The sequence below is a fragment of the Tachyglossus aculeatus genome, chromosome 21 (assembly GCF_015852505.1).
Source record: "Tachyglossus aculeatus isolate mTacAcu1 chromosome 21, mTacAcu1.pri, whole genome shotgun sequence".
Classification (NCBI taxonomy): Eukaryota; Metazoa; Chordata; class Mammalia; order Monotremata; family Tachyglossidae; genus Tachyglossus; species Tachyglossus aculeatus.
In genome coordinates this window covers 72,266,857-72,284,240 of record NC_052086.1, presented here as the reverse complement: position 1 = coordinate 72,284,240, position 17,384 = coordinate 72,266,857, and the positions used below count along the sequence as shown (strand labels likewise).

At 44.2% G+C, this 17,384-nt stretch overlaps 1 protein-coding gene across 1 annotated transcript in view; it reads right to left on the bottom strand.

Annotated features, from left to right (window-relative positions):
• The window catches only part of SNX29 (sorting nexin 29), a 557,276-nt gene that overhangs the window by 54,530 nt on the left and 485,362 nt on the right, over window positions 1–17,384 (bottom strand). Inside the window, exon 21 of the mRNA XM_038762809.1 lies at window positions 12,231–12,370. Coding sequence (XP_038618737.1) covers window positions 12,231–12,370 — 140 coding nt within the window. The remainder of the gene's footprint in view (window positions 1–12,230; window positions 12,371–17,384) is intronic.

Sequence of the window (17,384 nt, the reverse complement as noted above, 5' to 3'; positions counted from 1 at the left end):
AAAGGGCGGATCTTGGCAATGTTGCGGAGCTGAGACCGGCAGGTTTTGGTGACGGCTTGGATGTGAGGGGTGAATGAGAGAGCGGAGTCGAGGATGACACCAAGGTTGCGGGCTTGTGAGACGGGAAGGATGGTAGTGCCGTCAACAGAGATGGGTCCCTACTTACCTGAAGAATACGACATGTGTACTGCACGCATTTCAAGTGTACGTATGAGAAGCAGCATGGCTTGGTGGATAGAGCACAGGCCTGGAGTCAGAAGGACATGTGGTCTAAATACAGCTCTGCAACTTGTCCGCTGTGTGGCCTTGGGCAAGTCGCGTCACTCTCTGTGCCTCAGTTACCTCATCTGTACAGTGTAGATTGACTGTGAGCCACCGTGGAACAAGGACTGTGTCCAGTTTGATTAGCTTGTATCTTCCCCAGCTTTCAGTGCAGTACCTGGCTTACAGTAAGTGCTTAGCCAATACCTCCCTCCCCACAAAAGTGCCCTTTAGCATGATTTTTATCTGGATACTAAGGAAATTATTATGGAAGCAGAGTGTCCTAGTGGATAAAGCACAGGCCTGGGAGCCAGAGACCTGGGTTGTAATCCCAATCAATCAATGGTATTTAATGAGCACTTACTATGTGCAGAGCACTGTACTAAGTGCTTGAACGACTGCAATACAACAGAATTAACAGACACGTTCCCTGTCCTTAACAATCTTACAGTCAGCTCTGCCACTTGCCTACTGTGTGACTTTGGGCAGAGAAGTCATATAATAATAATAATAATAATAATAATAATGGCATTTATTAAGTGTTCACTATGTGCAAAGCACTGTTCTAAGCACTGGGGAGGTTACAAGGTGATCAGGTTGTCCCACGGGGGGCTCACAGTCTTAATCCCCATTTTACAGATGAGGTAACTGAGGCACAGAGAAGTTAAGTGACTTGCCCAAAGCCACACAGCTATTGGCGGAGCCAGGATTTGAATCCATAACCTCTGACTCCAAAGCCGGTGCTCCATCCACTGAGCCACGCTGCTTCTCTTCTTAACTTCTTAAGCTTCTCTGCTTAACTTCTCTGTACCTCAGTTTCTTCAACTGTGTAATGGGGATTCAATACCTTTTCTCCCACCTACTTGATTATGAGCCCCTTTTAGACTGTGAGCCCACTGTTGGGTAGGGACTGTCTCTATATGTTGCCAACTTGTACTTCCCAAGCGCTTAGTACAGTGCTCTGCACACAGTAAGCGCTCAATAAATACGATTGATGATGATGAAGACAGGGACTGTATCCAGCCCGATTAACTTGTATCTACCCAAGCTCTTAGAATAGTCCTTGACACATAATGAGTGCTTAACAAATACCATTTTAAAAAAGTCACCCAAGTAACTTAAAAAAAAATCAAGTGAATAAATGGGAGCTAAATGTGTGAATAATAATAATAATAATAATAATCATATGGTATTTATTAAGTTTTTACTATGTGCCAGGTGCTGTACTGATCACTGGGGTGGACACAAGCAAATTGCGTTGGACACAGTCCCTGTCCCACATGGGGCTTACAGTCTCAATCCCCATTTTCCAGATGAGGGAACTGAGGCTCAGAGAAGTGATGTGACTTGCCTAAAGTCAGACAAGTGGCGGAGCCGAGATAAGAACCCATGACCTTCTGACTCGCAGGCCCGTGCTCTAACCACTATGCCACGCTAAGGAAGGGTCAGATAAGAAGTACCAAGGCGTCCATGGCATCTGGGTTGCTTGGCAATGACTTGATTACCTAGGCTGGCACCACAAAGGCAGTGTCAAGAAACGGGCTTCAGTGGCCTTGTGAACAGGAACATCTTTGCGTGTGATCCCCAATAAAAGTCAGCACGTAGGTGGAGATTAACCTCAATATAAAATGAAAGAACCTTAAGACTCTCAACTCCACTGGCACCCCGGTGTTTGAGAGCAAAATTTCTGAGTGAACTGATTACTGGGACACAACTGAAACTTTGCTCAGCATCCTCCGAGACTCCCGGGAAGTCCTCGACGCTAAGTGAAGCTTCAGTACTTCATATGACACAGGAAAAAATAAAGATCCGCAGAGACAAAAACTGAAACTCTGGGAGTGATTCTTAGGCTTATCCCACTAGGGAACCTCTGATGAAAGAAAAGGTGATAGCCAATAGAGTCCCCCCGCCTTCTTCGTAATAGTCAATATTTTCACTGCCAAGAAAAACTGAAGCAAATTAGATGTAACAACCTGCTCAGGGAAAACCATGAAAGGGCCCTCCAATCCACAGCAACCATTGATTTGGTGAAGACCAATATCTCGGGAGGCCAATAGCACCATCCGCTGCCAGCCTGTAACATGAGGTCTCAAACTGTGGGCAGTGCTAATCAAGGAAATTAATTAAGCATTCTGAAATGGAATAATCCCTGTAAGGATTCATCAGTCGTTTATTATGGCCACAGCAAGCTGCCAATCCTTTTCAAATCAAATTACTTCAAAGAGAAATTTCCTTTGAAACTAGGACTTCTTGATTCATGTTTCTAAGCAGAGCAGCCCATTTTTATCACATTTCTAGGCCATGGCAAATGACTGGGAGTTCGGGTTGATTTTTCTTTCCTTTCTACGGCTGCCAACCACTTGTTCCTTTGATCCTTTTTTAATATTTGTTTAGTGCCTATTATGTGTCAAATACTGTTCTAAACACTGGGGTGGGTACAAGTTAATTAGGTCAGACACAATCCCTGTCCCGCATGGGGCTCACAGCCTAAATGGCTGAGGGGTGCCCGGGGTGATGGTCCTATTCATTCATTCATTCATTCAATCGTATTTATTGAGCGCTCACTGTGTGCAGAGCACTGTACTAAGCGATTGGGAAGTACAAGTCAGCAACATATAGAGACAGTCCCTACCCAACAACGGGCTCACAGTCAAGAAGGGGGAGACAGACAACAAAACAAAACATGTGGACAGGTGTCAAGTCATCAGAACAAATAGAATTAAAGCTAGATGCACATCATTAACAAAATAAATAGAATAGTAAATATGTAAAAGTAAAATAGAGTAATAAATCTGTACAAACATATAAACAGGTGCTGTGGGGAGGGGAAGGAGGTAGGGTGGGGGGGGATGGGGCGGAGGAGAGGAAAATGAGGTTTCCTATGAGGTTTCTCCTCTAAATAGGTTAACCCGATGTCCATTCATTCATTCAATCGTATTTATTGAGTGCTTACTGTGTGCAGAGCACTGTACTAAGCACTTGGAAAGTACAAGTTGGCAACATATAGAGACGGTCCCTACCCAACAACGGGCTCACAGTCTAGAAGGGGGAGATGTCTATGTAAGTGGCACCTCAGCTCAGGTGAATTGGTCAGCTTGCTAATCTTGGGACTCTGGGAGTCGGAGCTCATTTATCAACTGCCCACAGACGTTGAGTTAGAGAGCTATCTTTAGCTCATTTACCTTCCCTATAAAACACATCCAGACCACCCTGAGGGGAGGCTAGTTCTGGGCGAACTATCCCAGCACTGACCACCAAGAAGGGCTCTGAAAGGGGTAACTGACCCAGTTGGATCGGCTGCTCCAGAAATTGTTTTTGCCTTCCCTCCAGTGTCCAATCTGGATATCAGAAACTCTCTGGGCTGGCTTTAGACGGAACAATAATAATTATAATGATGGCATTTATTAAGCGCTTACTATTTGCAAAGCACTGTTCGAAGCGCTGGAGAGGTTACAAGGTTAAGAAGCAGCATGGCTCAATGGGAGGAGTAAAGGGCTTTGGAGTCAGAGGTCATGGGTTCAAATCCCACAACGCCAGTTGCCAGCTGTGTGACTTTGGGCAAGTCACTTAACTTCTCTGGGCCTCAGTTACCTCATCTGTAAAATGGGGATTAAGACTGTGAGCCTCCTGTGGGACAACCTGATCACCCTGTAACCTCCCCAGCACTTAGAACAGTGCTTTGCACATAGTAAGCGCTTAATAAATGCCATCATTATTATTATTATTATAAGGTGATCAGGTTGTCCCACGGGGGGCTCACCGTCTTAATCCCCATTTTACAGATAAGGGAACTGAGGCCCAGAGAAGTTAAGTGACTTGCCTAGAGTCACACAGCTGACGGTTGGTGGAGTAAGGATTTGAACCCATGACCTCTGACTCCAAAGCCCGGGCTCCTTCCACTGAGCCATGCTGCTTCTCTAACAAGAAGGTTGCATGTTCATATCACGTTACGGACACTGAATACTGGAGAAGCAGCACGGCATAATGGCTAGAGCACAGGCCTGGAGTCAGAAGATCATGGTTTCTAATCCCGGCTCCGCCGCTTGTCTGCTGTGTGACCTTAGGCAGGTGACTTCACTTCTCTGGCCTCAGTTCCCTCATCTGTAAAATGCGGATTGAGACTGTCAGCTCCATGTGGGACAGGGACTGTGTCCAACCCGATTTGCTTGTATCCATCCCACGGCTTAGTACAGTGCCTCACACAAAGTAAGCACTTAACACGTACCACAATTATTAACAAGAGGATCACCTTTGGGTGACGCATGGTTAGGGTGGCAGGGTGGGCACTGTTAAATATGGGCGCAGGGTGGAAGTGTATGGGGAATAGGGCCGACATTGGAGACTCCAAACCGAACCCTCCTGGGCACTTGGTTGTGCGATGGCAGCAATGTGCTGGAGGAAAAAAAAAGCTCTTCCACAAGATATTGGAAACGACAATATCTTGTGTTGCCAACTTGTACTTCCCAAGCGCTTAGTACAGTGCTCTGCACACAGTAAGCGCTCAATAAATACGATTGATTGACATCATCATGTTATGTTGATGAATGACTACTGTAAAATAATGATATCATAAGGAATGGGTTGTGGGGGAGTGATCAATTTTTGTTTTCCCCTATTTATTGAGTGTTTATTCTGTGTGGAACACCGCACCAAGAGCTTGAAAGAGTACAATGGAGTCAGTGAGCACAACTTCTTCCTTCAAGAAGGTTATAGTCTAAAGGGGAAGACAGACACTAAAATAAATTACAGATCGGGGGGAAGTTATTGAGTATCATGATACGTACCTAAGTGTAATGTTGGGGTATGTAGGAGTCTAGGTACCCTTGTAGGGTGTAAGGTCCTTGTGGACAGGGATCACATCTTCCAACTCTGTCGCAATGTGCTTTCCCAAGCACTTACTACAGTTCTCTGCACAAGTTAAGTGTTCAATAAATACCACTGATTGACTGATTGATGTCCAAGTGCTTAGGGAATATGGAAGTGCTAAAGTGGCAGTTGAGAGAGGAGACGTAGGGTGAAAATATGAGGGATTGAGAGAAGTCCTCCTGGAGCAGACGTGATTTCAGAAGGGCCTTGAAGAGATGCAGCAGGGTGTAGTGGAGTCAGGAGGTCATGGGTTCTAATCCCGGCTCCACCACTTGTCTGCTGTGTGACCTTGGGCAAGTCACTTAACTTCTCTGTGCCTCAGTTACCTCATCTGTAAAAAATGGGGATTCAGAGTGTGAGCCCAGTCTGGGACAGGGACTGTGTTCAACCTGATTAACTTGTATCTACATCAGCACTTAGAACAGTGCTTGGCACATAGGAAGTCCTTAACAAGTACCATAATTATTATTGATTATTACCTGGCAGAAGGGAGGGTGTGAGCAAGAAAGGTGCAAGAAGCAGTGTTGCTTAGTGGATAGAGCTTGGGTCTGAAAGCCAGAAGCACGTGGGTTTTAATCTTGGCTCTTGTCACTTAATGATAATAATAATAATGGTATTTGTTAAGCGCGTACTATGTGCAAAGTATTGTTCTAAGCGCTGGGGAGGTTACAAGGTGATCAGGTTGTCCCACGGGAGGCTCACAGTTTTAATCCCCATTTTACAGATGAGGTAACTGAGGCCCAGAGAAGTTAAGTGACTTCCCCAAAGTCACACAGCTGACAGTTGGAGGAGTCCAGATTCGAACCCATGAGCTCTGACTCCAAAGCCTGGGCTCTTTCCACTGAGCCACGCTGCTTCTCTGTCTGTTTATGTGACTTTGGGCAAGTCACCTCACTTCTCTGTGCCTCAGTTATAATAATAATGGCTTTTGTTAAGCACTTACTATGTGCCAAGCACTGTTCTAAGCACTGGGGGGATACAAGGTGATCAAGTTGTCCCACGTGGGGCTCACAGTCTTCATCCCCATTTTACAGATGAGGTCACTGAGGCTCAGAGAAGTTAAGTGGCTTGCCCAAGGTCACACAGCAGACATGTGGCAGAGCTGGGATTCAAACCCATGACCTCTGACTCCAAAGCCTGGGCTCTTTCCACTGAGCCATGCCACTTCTCAGTTATTTTACCTGTAAAATGGGGATTGAGACTGTGAGCCCCAAGTGGGACAGGGCCTGTGTCCAACCAACATGATTAACTTGTATCTACCCTAGCACTTAGTACAGAGCCTGGTACATAGTAAGCGCTGAACAAATACCATAAAACAGTCAACAGTGAGCGAGATGACAGGCACAGCTGAGTAGGCTGACTTGAAAGGAGTGAAGTGTGTGACCAGGGGTGTTGAGAGAGAGGAGTGAGGATATATTTTGTTTCGTTGTCTGTCTCCCCTTTCTAGACTGTGAGCCCGTTGTTGGGTAGGAACCGTCTCTATATGTTGCCGACTTGTACTTCCCAAGCGCTTAGTACAGTGCTGCTCTACACACAGTAAGCGCTCAATAAATACGACTGAATGAATGAATGAATGAGTAGGGAAGGGGAGCTGATAGAGTGCCTTAAAATGAGGAGTTTTCCTTGATGTGGAAATGAATGGACCAACATTTGGAGGTTATCGAGGAGGGGGAGATGCATGCAGAACAATGTTTTAGAAACCTGATAATGTTTTAGAAACCTGACCTGTGTCGCGGAGTGAAGTATGGAGTGGAGAAGGGAAAAACTGGAGGCTGGCGAGGTGCCCGATACGGCAGTTGAGTAGGGATAAGACAAGATTTTAGAACAGTGCAGTGGCTGTTTGTTTGGAGAGGGAGAGGAGAATTCTGGACATGTAGGGGCAGAACTGACAGGATTTGGTGATTGATTACAGGAGTTGAAAGACAGAGATGTCAAGGATAAAGCGTGACTGAGAGACTGGGAGGATGATGGTGTATTTTCCTCTTTCAGGTTGCCAAATAATGGCTGAAACTGGGCCTGGGAACTCTATGTATTGCTCACCATCCCAGCATACCTCTCTGGGGCCTTCTGGAAATGGCTCTCTGGAGCATTTTCAAGCTGCTCTGGTGGCGGGGACAGTAAGGCAGCAGAGCACGCACCTTGGATCTATCCCAAAATGATGTCCATGGCCATCAGGGGTATTGTGGTCAGGGAATGTTTCTACCAATTCTACTGTATTGTACTCTCCCAAGTGCTTAGTGCAGTGCTGTACATAGTAAGCGTTCAGTAAATACCACTGATTGTCAGGAACAGTGCTTAGTAACCCTCTGAGGGACACAAAGAAGGGGCGTCATCTCACCCCATATTATCACTGCAAGGTTAACGATGGCATTTATTAAGTGCTTACTATGTGCAAAGCACTGTTCTAAGCGCTGGGGGGATACAAGGTGATCAGGTTGTCCCATGGGGGGCTCACAGTCTTCATCCCCATTTTACAGATGAGGTAACTGAGGCCCAGAGAAGTGAAGTGACTTGCCCAAAGTCACACAGCTGACCAGTGGCGGAGCCGGGATTTGAACCCATGACCTCTGACTCCAAAGCCTGTACTCTTTCCACTGAGCCATGCTGCTTCTCTGGTTACACACATGAGAGGAGGCCTAGGAGTAAAAGGACCTGGGTTCTAATCCCAGCTTCACCACCTGTCTTGTTTTGTGTGACCTAGAGCAAGTGGCTTCACTTCTCTGAGCCTCAGTTCCCTCAGCTGGCAAAATGGAGATTCAATACCTGTTCTCCCTCCTACTCAGACTTCGAATTTATTTTACTTGTACATATTTACTATTCTATTTATTTTACTTTGTTAATATGTTTTGTTTTGTTGTCTGTCTCTCCCTTCTAGACTGTGAACCTGTTGTTGGGTAGGGACCATCTCTATGTGTTCATTCAATTGTATTTATTGAGCACTTACTGTGTGCAGAGCACTGTACTAAGCGCTTGGGAAGTACAAGTTGGCAACAGATAGAGACGGTCCCTACCCAACAGCAGGCTCACCAACTTGTACTTCCCAAGCGTTTAGTACAGTGCTCTGCACACAGTAAGCATTCAATAAATACGACTGAATGAATGAATGAATTCCCTGTGGCACCTGATTATCTTGTGTCTACCCCAGCGCTTAGTACACTGCCTGGCACATAGTAAGTGCTTAACAGGTACCACAATTATTATTACACCCTCACTTCCCCCATACCCTTTACTCAGAGTTATTAGGGATTCTGAGACCTCTTTGCACTCTCAAGTCCATTAGGAATAATTAGAACAGGTTCATTAGTAGATGAAGGGAATTGTTTGAAACCACATGGCTATTTGCTATTCTTTTTGAGAACTCACAGAGGTCAGAAGTACCATCTGCATAATGGACAAGAGAAAAATGAAGTGCCTATCTTGGAAAAAGGGAGGCCGTGCAATCAATCGACTGCCTGCACAGAGTGCTTACTGTGTGCAGAGCACTGTACTAAGCTCTTGGGAGAGTATAATATAATAATATAACAGACACATTCCCTGCCCACAATGAGCTTACAGTCTAGAGGGGAGGCAGACATCATTCCCTGCCCACAATGAGCTTACAGTCTAGAGGGGAGGCAGACATTAATATCAATAAATACATTCTAGATATGTACATAAATGCTGAGGGGTTGGGAGGGGCAATGAACAACGGGTCAGGGTGACCCAGAAGGGAGTGGAAGGAAAGGAAAAGAGGGAAAGCCTCTTGGAGATGTGCCTTCCATAAGGCTTTGAAGGGGGGGAGAGTAATTATCTGTCGGATAGGAGGAGGGAAGGCACATTCCAGGCCAGAGGAAGGATGGGGTCGAGAGATTGGCAGTGAGATAGACGAGAGAAATTTGGTTCTTGGAGAAGGATATCTCAGAGACTGAATTTTACCTGCATATCTTATCCCAATACGCACATCTCTTATTTTCCATCACTTCATTTATCCGCAAACCCCAAAATAGCCACATTATATTTCTGAGATCATTAAGTGCCACTTACTGCCATCTATCATGCTGCAGGCAATGACTTCCCCAAATCAGGAAAGCTCCATGAAACTAGCTTTCACAAATGTCCCCTGGCTTTGCCCTTCAGGGTTTTTTGTTTTGTTTTGTTTTTAAATGGTATTTTTAAAAGCTTTTACTATGTGCCAGGCACAGTACTAAGCGCTGGAGTAGATACCAGAAAATCAGGTTGGATACGGTCCACGTCCCACATGGGGCTCACTATCTGAATCCCCGTTTTACAGATGAGGTTACAGGCCCAGAGAAGTTAATTGACTTGCCCAAGGTCACACAGCAGACAGGTGGCCGATCTGGGATTAGAACCCAGATCCTTCCAAATCCCAGGGCGGTGCTCTACCCAGTACGCCATTCTGCTTCTCACTGTTTGCTTATAGAGAGGAACTCTCTTAGAACAGTCAGTGCAAACCAAATTGGCCTAGAGGTTCATCCAAAAAAGCATTACCTAGTCACCTCCCTGATCCTCCCTTTAAAGGAACTTACATACAGATTTAACGAAACCTGGCGCGGCTCCAAATGATTCACCCTGAGCCTAAAATGGGGAAGGATGGCAGAGGGGAGGGGGCGAAAAGACAACATTTTAGTCTGAATGTGTGGATCCTTAAGCTAGATGGTTCCTTCCAGCTGAAACAGAGTGCACAGGTGTTTCATAATGCATGAAATTCGCTCAAACTTGGCATTCCAGGGTGGCAGAGAAATTTCACTACTAAAGGTGAAAGGCCAGGCCTTTGACCTCAATTGTACAGTTCTGTGATTCAGGCCTCTGAATTCGGATTTTCTAAGTGGGCCGCAGCTCACTTGGAGAATATTGTAACTGAATGACTTTTCAGCAAAATAAATTTCACAACCTGAAGAGTAAATGCGGCAGCAGATGCGGGGGGAAAAAAGTCAACTAAGCTTTCTGCTGAAAATTCAGCTAGGAATTTGTGCACTGACCTACATTGCTCTTTCCGTTCCACCCCCGTAACGTTTTTATTTTATTTTTTTTCTTCTCCTGGAACAGCAAAATAGGTTGCATTTCCTTAGGATGAATGACTTGTTAAAAAAAATAACTTTTTAATAACTTCAGTGATAGAGCCACGTATCATTTAAACTTTCACAATGTGTTAGCCAATTCTAGCTAATGAGTTTCTGGAATATTGAGAGGGTTTTTTTTTTTTCCAATCAAGGCATTTGCAAGAGAATACCTGATGCTTCTCTTCCGGCCTGTGCCAGCAACCTCAATGTGTCACATCAAATTCACATCTGCTTTTTCCAAAGTGCGGCAACAATTAAAACAATAGACTGCGCGGGGTAAATTGTGAACTAGGGATTTTATTTATCCATCTTTGGTGGAGACCAGCTGCCTGGCAATATCCAGGGGAAGGTAAAGAAGAATCAAAATTCAGTGGGTTACAAGAGTACAGGAAAGGTGCAGTTAAAAGTTAACATGAGTAGTTCACTGCCCTGCCATCCTTGTAACTAGCTCATCGCTGTTCCTGTCCTTATACCAAAGGCACCAGGCCTCTGACTTTTAAGAATCGGCAGATTTTATCTTTCACCTGAACAATGTATCGGAGCTGGCTTGGGAAGTTACGCTCATTAAGGACTAAAGGTTTCTCCCTCTCCCTTATAGCAAGTGGGGATCTCGGAGACACAGGACGAAGGAATCAAAATCACATAAAGGAATTATGGCAAGGTGTCAGGCTCCGGGGAACTATTAGACTTCCCCAGGACAGAAGGGTGTTTCCTAATGGGGGTCTGGCAATGGGGAATTCTGGGACTCAAACTTCCAGCTGGACCAACATGCCGTTTTCCCAGCGAGTGTGGGAGGAAATAGCTCCTGGTAAGTGTGAGCAAGGGCTGCCCAGCCATCCCAAGACACGGCTGCACATCCGGTGCCATTTATGCCAACCAACACATTTCAACTTGCAAATTCCACTCCCCTTAAAAGAACTGCCGTGTGACAGTGAAGCGAACAAAGCCCAAGAAAGCTGTTTCTTTTGCTTTCCGCTGGGGTTTATACCAATGTTTAGTCAAAACTCCAATATCAATATTGTGTCATTTCTGTGATCTTCCACAGAAGTTCTTTTTTAAAAAAGCCCATGAAATTGAACCTTATGTTCTCTATGTTAATTAGGCACAAAATGTTTTTTTCTTTTTTCCCGGCTCTGATTAATGGCAACCAGAGCAACAAAATTATACAACATGCAGAGATGTTCACATTAACATACAATTTTTACAATTCGACTGACTAACGTTTAGTAAACATGCACAGGAGATTTCTAGAATTGCTCCAACCAGACTCATCAGCACCTACAAATCTGCCCCAGCTTTTTCATCCTGGACCTGCTATTGTAATATATGCCAACACAATTTAGGGATTTAGTCAAATATCAAGTGGGGGTAAAAACAAACAAACAGATTAACCGACACCGCAATTCATTTGGGTTTGTTGTTTTGTTACAAGAAAAATGGAAGCAATTTTTGGCCCCTACAAAGACGGGCTGTAGCCCTGGGTCTTAAATCATACATGCAGTTGGAAACTTGGTGTGCTAACCTCTCTGTACCTGTAGGCAAATGTAACGCCTCAATAGCCATGATATGTCATCTTGACTATCGTTCAAAATTTTCTCCAAACTGAGAGCATTGGATTCACATTAGGCGTTTTTGTGAAGACTGGATTCTTTTTTATTTGTCTATTTTGATTCCCTATAGGCACATTCTTCCAACAAGCATATATCAAAAGTCCAATACAAGGTATACCTTTTCCAGCCTTCTTCCCAGCACATTAAGTGAAACCTTTGTTTAAGCCCTTGGAATTTTTGTTACTTAGTAACAAACTTGATATAAAAGCCCATCCAATTAATGACCGTGATTATGACAACCTTTTAAATGGGTGAGGAAATGACATAATTCTCTAGTTTTCTGGGTGTTAAAAAAAACCTTTAAAAAATCCAAGTGGGTTCCAATGGATGTAGGAGAGTTCAAGAGTGCTAGCATTTCACTGAATAAGCAGGAAAGATAAAATTTTAGCATTCGGGTTGAATTGTGAGTCATAATCGCTTTGCAGTTACTTACACAAAAAAGGGCATCAGTTGAATAAGAGTCTCTTTTTTGGGATTTGCTGTAAACTCTGGGACAGTTTGAATGATTTTGTTCATAACACTTCTTAAGTAATTCTGTAGCTGCTTGCGTCGCTCTTCTACAAACTTTGCATCCTAAAAAAGAGAGAGAGAAGATACCCTTAAGCTTTATTTCCCCAGACGGTTGCACACTTCTAAGCACTTAGAACTGATGTTACGACTGGTTTTCCATTAAGCAATCAATCAGCATTTATTGAGTGCCTACTGTGTGCTCAGCACTGCACTAAGTGCTTGGGAGAGTACAATGGAGTCAGTGGACACCATCCCTGCTCTCAAGGAATTTACAGTCTAGAAGGAAAGGGAGATAATTTCCACATAGGAAGAAGGCGGAATGGGTGTCCTTAAATAATACAAAAGTTCTTCAGGTGGTTGTGAGGGACAGAAGTGCTGGACGGATAAATTGGGGAAGCAGACACATTAACTGAGGAATGCCTCCTGGAGGAGGTCTTGATCTCAAGATGCCTTTGAAGATAGGGAAAGGTCTGGTAGATATGAAGAGGAAGGTGATTCCAGGCAGGACAAATGGAGTGAGGAAAGGGTGGGAGGTGGGAGAGACAAGAGCGAGGTCCAATGAATAGCTTAGCTTGAGTGGAATGGAAAGTGTGATCTGGGTGTAGTAGAAGAAAACTGACAAGTAGGATGGAGAGCGTCTAATGCAGTTTCTTAAAGCCTCAGGTCTGGAATTAATGCTCGATGCAGGGAAGAATGGGCAACCATTGAAGGTTTTTGAGGAGTGAGGAGATATATGCAGAATAGAGTTTTAGGAAAATGATCCAGGCAGCAAAGTACAGACTGGGGAGAAGAAACAATTTTTCTTTACTTTAAAAGTCACTCAAAACCAGCACATAACATATTTATACTTAAAACATTTTTATAATTGTAATGACATTCCCTCCTTTGTACCATCCTCCAAGATGTCATTTTATTTGCATGATTCCCTGCCCATTTCTGTGCTTTCCCCTGTAAACTTCCTCATTCAGGGTAGAGGTGGAAGAGGGAGGCCTGAATATGGCCTGAGCCATGCTGCTAGGTGCCTGGAAGAGTACAATACAACAGAGTTGGTAGACACAGTTCCTGCCTACAGGGAGCTCACAGACAAGAAGGAGAAGCAGCATGGCTCAGTGGAAAGAGCACGGGCTTTGAAGTCAGAGGTCATGGGTTCAAATCCAGGCTCTGCCAATTGTTAGCTGCGTGACTTTGGGCAAGTCACATAACTTCTCTGGGCCTCAGTTACCTCATCTGTAAAATGGGGATGAAGACTGTGTGCCCCCCGTGGGACAACCTGATCACCTTGTAACCTCCCCAGCGCTTAGAACAGTGCTTCGCTCATAGTAAGCACTTAATAAATGCTACCATTATTAAAAAGGGGAGACATACAGTAAAATAAGTTACGGATAGATATGTATATAGTGGAGGTGAGGGTTGCGGGGGAAGTCAAGGTGGGACATGACTTGGTGCCTGAACCAGCGGGGTGACTGAGTGGAGAGGAAGGGAAGGATCCTGGAGTGGCCAAGTGGATAGAGCACGGGCCTGGGAATCAGACGGACCTGGGTTCTAATCCCGGCTCCTCCACTAATCTGCTGTGTGATCTTGGACAAGTCACTTCACTTCTCTGGGCCTCAGTTCCCTCATGTGTAAAATGGGAATTAAGACTGTGAGCCCTATGTGGGACATGGACTGTGTCCAACCCAACTATCTTGTATCTACCCCAACTCTTCGATCAGAGCCTAGCACATAGTAATCACTTAACAAATACCATCATCATCATCATCATCACCATTTCACTTCTCTGTGTCTCAGGTACCTCCTAGGTAAAATGGGGATTAAGATGCTGAATCCCATGTGGGACTCCTAGACCGCGTGTGGAGCACGGTACTAAGCACTTGAGGGAATACAACAATAAACAGACACATTCCCTGCCCTCAGTGAGACTGTGAGCTCATTGAGGGCAGGAATGTGTTTGTTGTTATACTGTACTCTCCCAAGTGCTTAGTACAGTGCTTTGCACACAGTAAGCACTCAATAAATATGATTGAACGAATGACTCCCTTCTACGTTGCTCTGACTTGCTCCCTCAATTCATCCCCCCTCGCATGCCTACAGCACTTATATACGTATTTGTACTTTATATTGTCTGTCTCCCCCCTAGACTCTAAACTTGTAGACAGAAATGTGTCTGTTTATTGTTGTACTCTCCCAAGTGCTTAGTACAGTACTCCACTCAAAGCACTCATTAAATACGATTGAATGAATGAACATTGACTGCATATAACCTGATTATCAGGTATCTATCGCAGTGCCTGGCACATAGTTAAGCACTTAAAATATACTGTATAAAAATGTTGTGGAGGAAAAATCAAAAGAAGGTAGCAGAAGACTGAATATAAGAGTTATAAAAGAGAGGGTAAAGTCAAGGATAATGCCAAGGTTGGGGCTTCAAAATTGGGAATGTGGCAGTAGTGTCATCTGTGATTTGAAAACTAGGTAGAGGCATTTGGGAGAGAAGATGAGGAATTAAGTTTAAGAGAAATAGAGCTTGAAGAGTTAGCAGAAGAGGAAATGTGCCTGTTGTTGGGTAGGGTTTATCTCTATTTGTTGCTGAATTGTACTTTCCAAGAGCTTAGATACAGTGCTCTGCACACAGTAAGTGCTCAATAAATATGACTGAATGAATGAATGTGAGATTGAACTGGTGGTGAGAAGTTGGGGCTAGCAAGGGAGATTGGGGAATAATCCGCATAGAGGTGGTAGTGAAAACCATGGGAGTGGAGGAGTTTGCTGAGGGAGTGAGTATAAAGTGAGGGGCTCAGAACAGAGCCTTGAGGGACAGCCATCATTATGTGGTGAGAGTCTGCGGGTGAGCAGATGAAAGAGACTGAGGCTCAACAGGCAGAGAGGCAGACAGAGGACTGCTAAAGAGGACTGCGCGTAGAACAGTGACTTGCACATAGCACTTAATAAATGCCATCATTATTATTATTATTATTATTATTATTAAAGCAAACAGAACATTAAGATATGCACATAAGTGCTGGTGCGGGGGTTGGGGATGACGACCTAATAATAATAATAATAATGATGGCATTTATTATGGCATGGTTCTAAGTGCTGGGGAGGTTACAAAGTGATCAGGTTGTCCCACGGGGGGGCTCACAGTCTTAATCCCCATTTTACAGATGAGGTAACTGAGGCACAGACAAGTTAAGTGACTTGCCCAAAGTCACACCGCTGACAATTGGCGGAGGCGGAATTTGAACCCATGACCTCCGACTCCAAAGCCCATGCTCTTTCCACTGAGCCATGCTGCTTCTCTTATTTTGTTGTTTTGTTTGTTTTGTTTGGTTGTTGCTGAAGGTACAATGCGTATTAGGCAGAGAAGCAAATTCGTACACAAGTTAAAACATTTTACAATAAAAGATTAATGAAAAACGCTTTAAAAGGCTGACAGTGAACTGTGCTTTCAGTATGAAGGATTTTCCAAACCTGCTTTGGCATGAATATTGATGTGTACAGAAAGCAACAACAATCTCTACCATTGCAAAAACGGTTCTAGAATTCAAAATGTTATTTTGTCGGCTGACAGCCATTAAAAGATTTATTGTTTTAAACCATTTCTAGGATGACAAACAGAATGTAGAAAAATGGTAATGAATACCAGGAAAATCACTGCTCTCTTACCAGCTTTAGCAGATTTTGAAACTCCACACATTCTCTACCCCGCTTACTGTTGAACAAGTGAAAGGTGACACTTTTCCGACTGAAAGTGTAGTTCTAGGTGCTGAGATTCAGCAAGAAGGAAAGCAAAATCAAGACGTGCACTGCCCTTAAACTAGCCTAATTAATGCTGCCCTGCCAAAAACAGATCCTTACAGCTCAATCCAGTACTTCAAAACTATGGCATCTCTGCCACTACTGGTGACACTATTAAAGACTACTATTAATAATAGTAGTATCATTGATTGAGTGCATTTATTGAGTTCCCACTGGCCAAAGCACTTGGGAAGTTGTCAGGTAGCAAGATGTGGAGTGTCACAGGGAGCCAGTGTATAGTTTGTTTTTTTCATGGTACTCACAAGTGCTTACTATGTGCCAGGCACTGTACTAAGCGCTGGGGTAGATACAAACTAATCAGGTTGCACACAGTCCACGTCCCACATGGGGCTCACAGTCTTAATCCCCATTTTAGAAATGAGGTAACTGAGGCACAGAGAAATTAAAAGACTTGCCAAAGGCAACACAGCAGACAAGGGGTGGAGCTGGGATTTGACTCCCAGACGTGCGCTTCATTTATTCATTCATTCATTCAATCATTTATTGAGCACTTACTGTGTGCAGAGCACTGTACTAAGCACTTGGGAGAGTAAAATACAACAGTACATAGACCCATTCCCTCCTCACAACGAGCTTACAGATCAGAGGAGGAGACAGATATCAACACAAATAAATTACAGATATGAACATAAGTGCTGAGGGGCTGCGATGGGGAAAGAAACAAGGGAGTTAGCCAGGGCGATCCAGAAGGGAGTGGGAGAAGAGGAAAGGAGGGCTTAGTCTGGGAAGGCCTCTTGGAGGAGATGTGCCTTCAATAAGGCTTTGAAGCAGTGGGAGAGTAATTGTCTGTCGGATTTGAGGCGGGAGAGAGCTCCAACCCAGAGATGGCTGTTGTTTTTTTGGTGGTTTGACAGAGTGTAGTGGCGACAGAAGAGTCCAAGTGTGGCAAGCATCACTTAATCCATCTCAAGATGTCATTTTCTCAGATACCAGGGGTAACCAGGCTGTGTTTTGGGTTTGTCAAATAATCAGGACACACAGTGTCCTGAAATTTTTTCTGTTTTCAGTTTTCCAGGTCCTGCTAGACACACGTTTTACACTCCGTGTGCTCCATGAATTGAATTTCCATGGTCCCTAGGCTTGAAGGGTGCATTTGCAAATTATTTTTTTCATCATATTTGTTGTTGGATACTTTGAAGGATTTGTTTCCTAATGCTCATTGAGAATGATAGTATTGTGCTGCACTGTCTTGTTAGAGTATTTTTTAAAAATCTAGGTGCTTTGGTAATAACTGTGGTATTGTGCTTTGCACATAGCA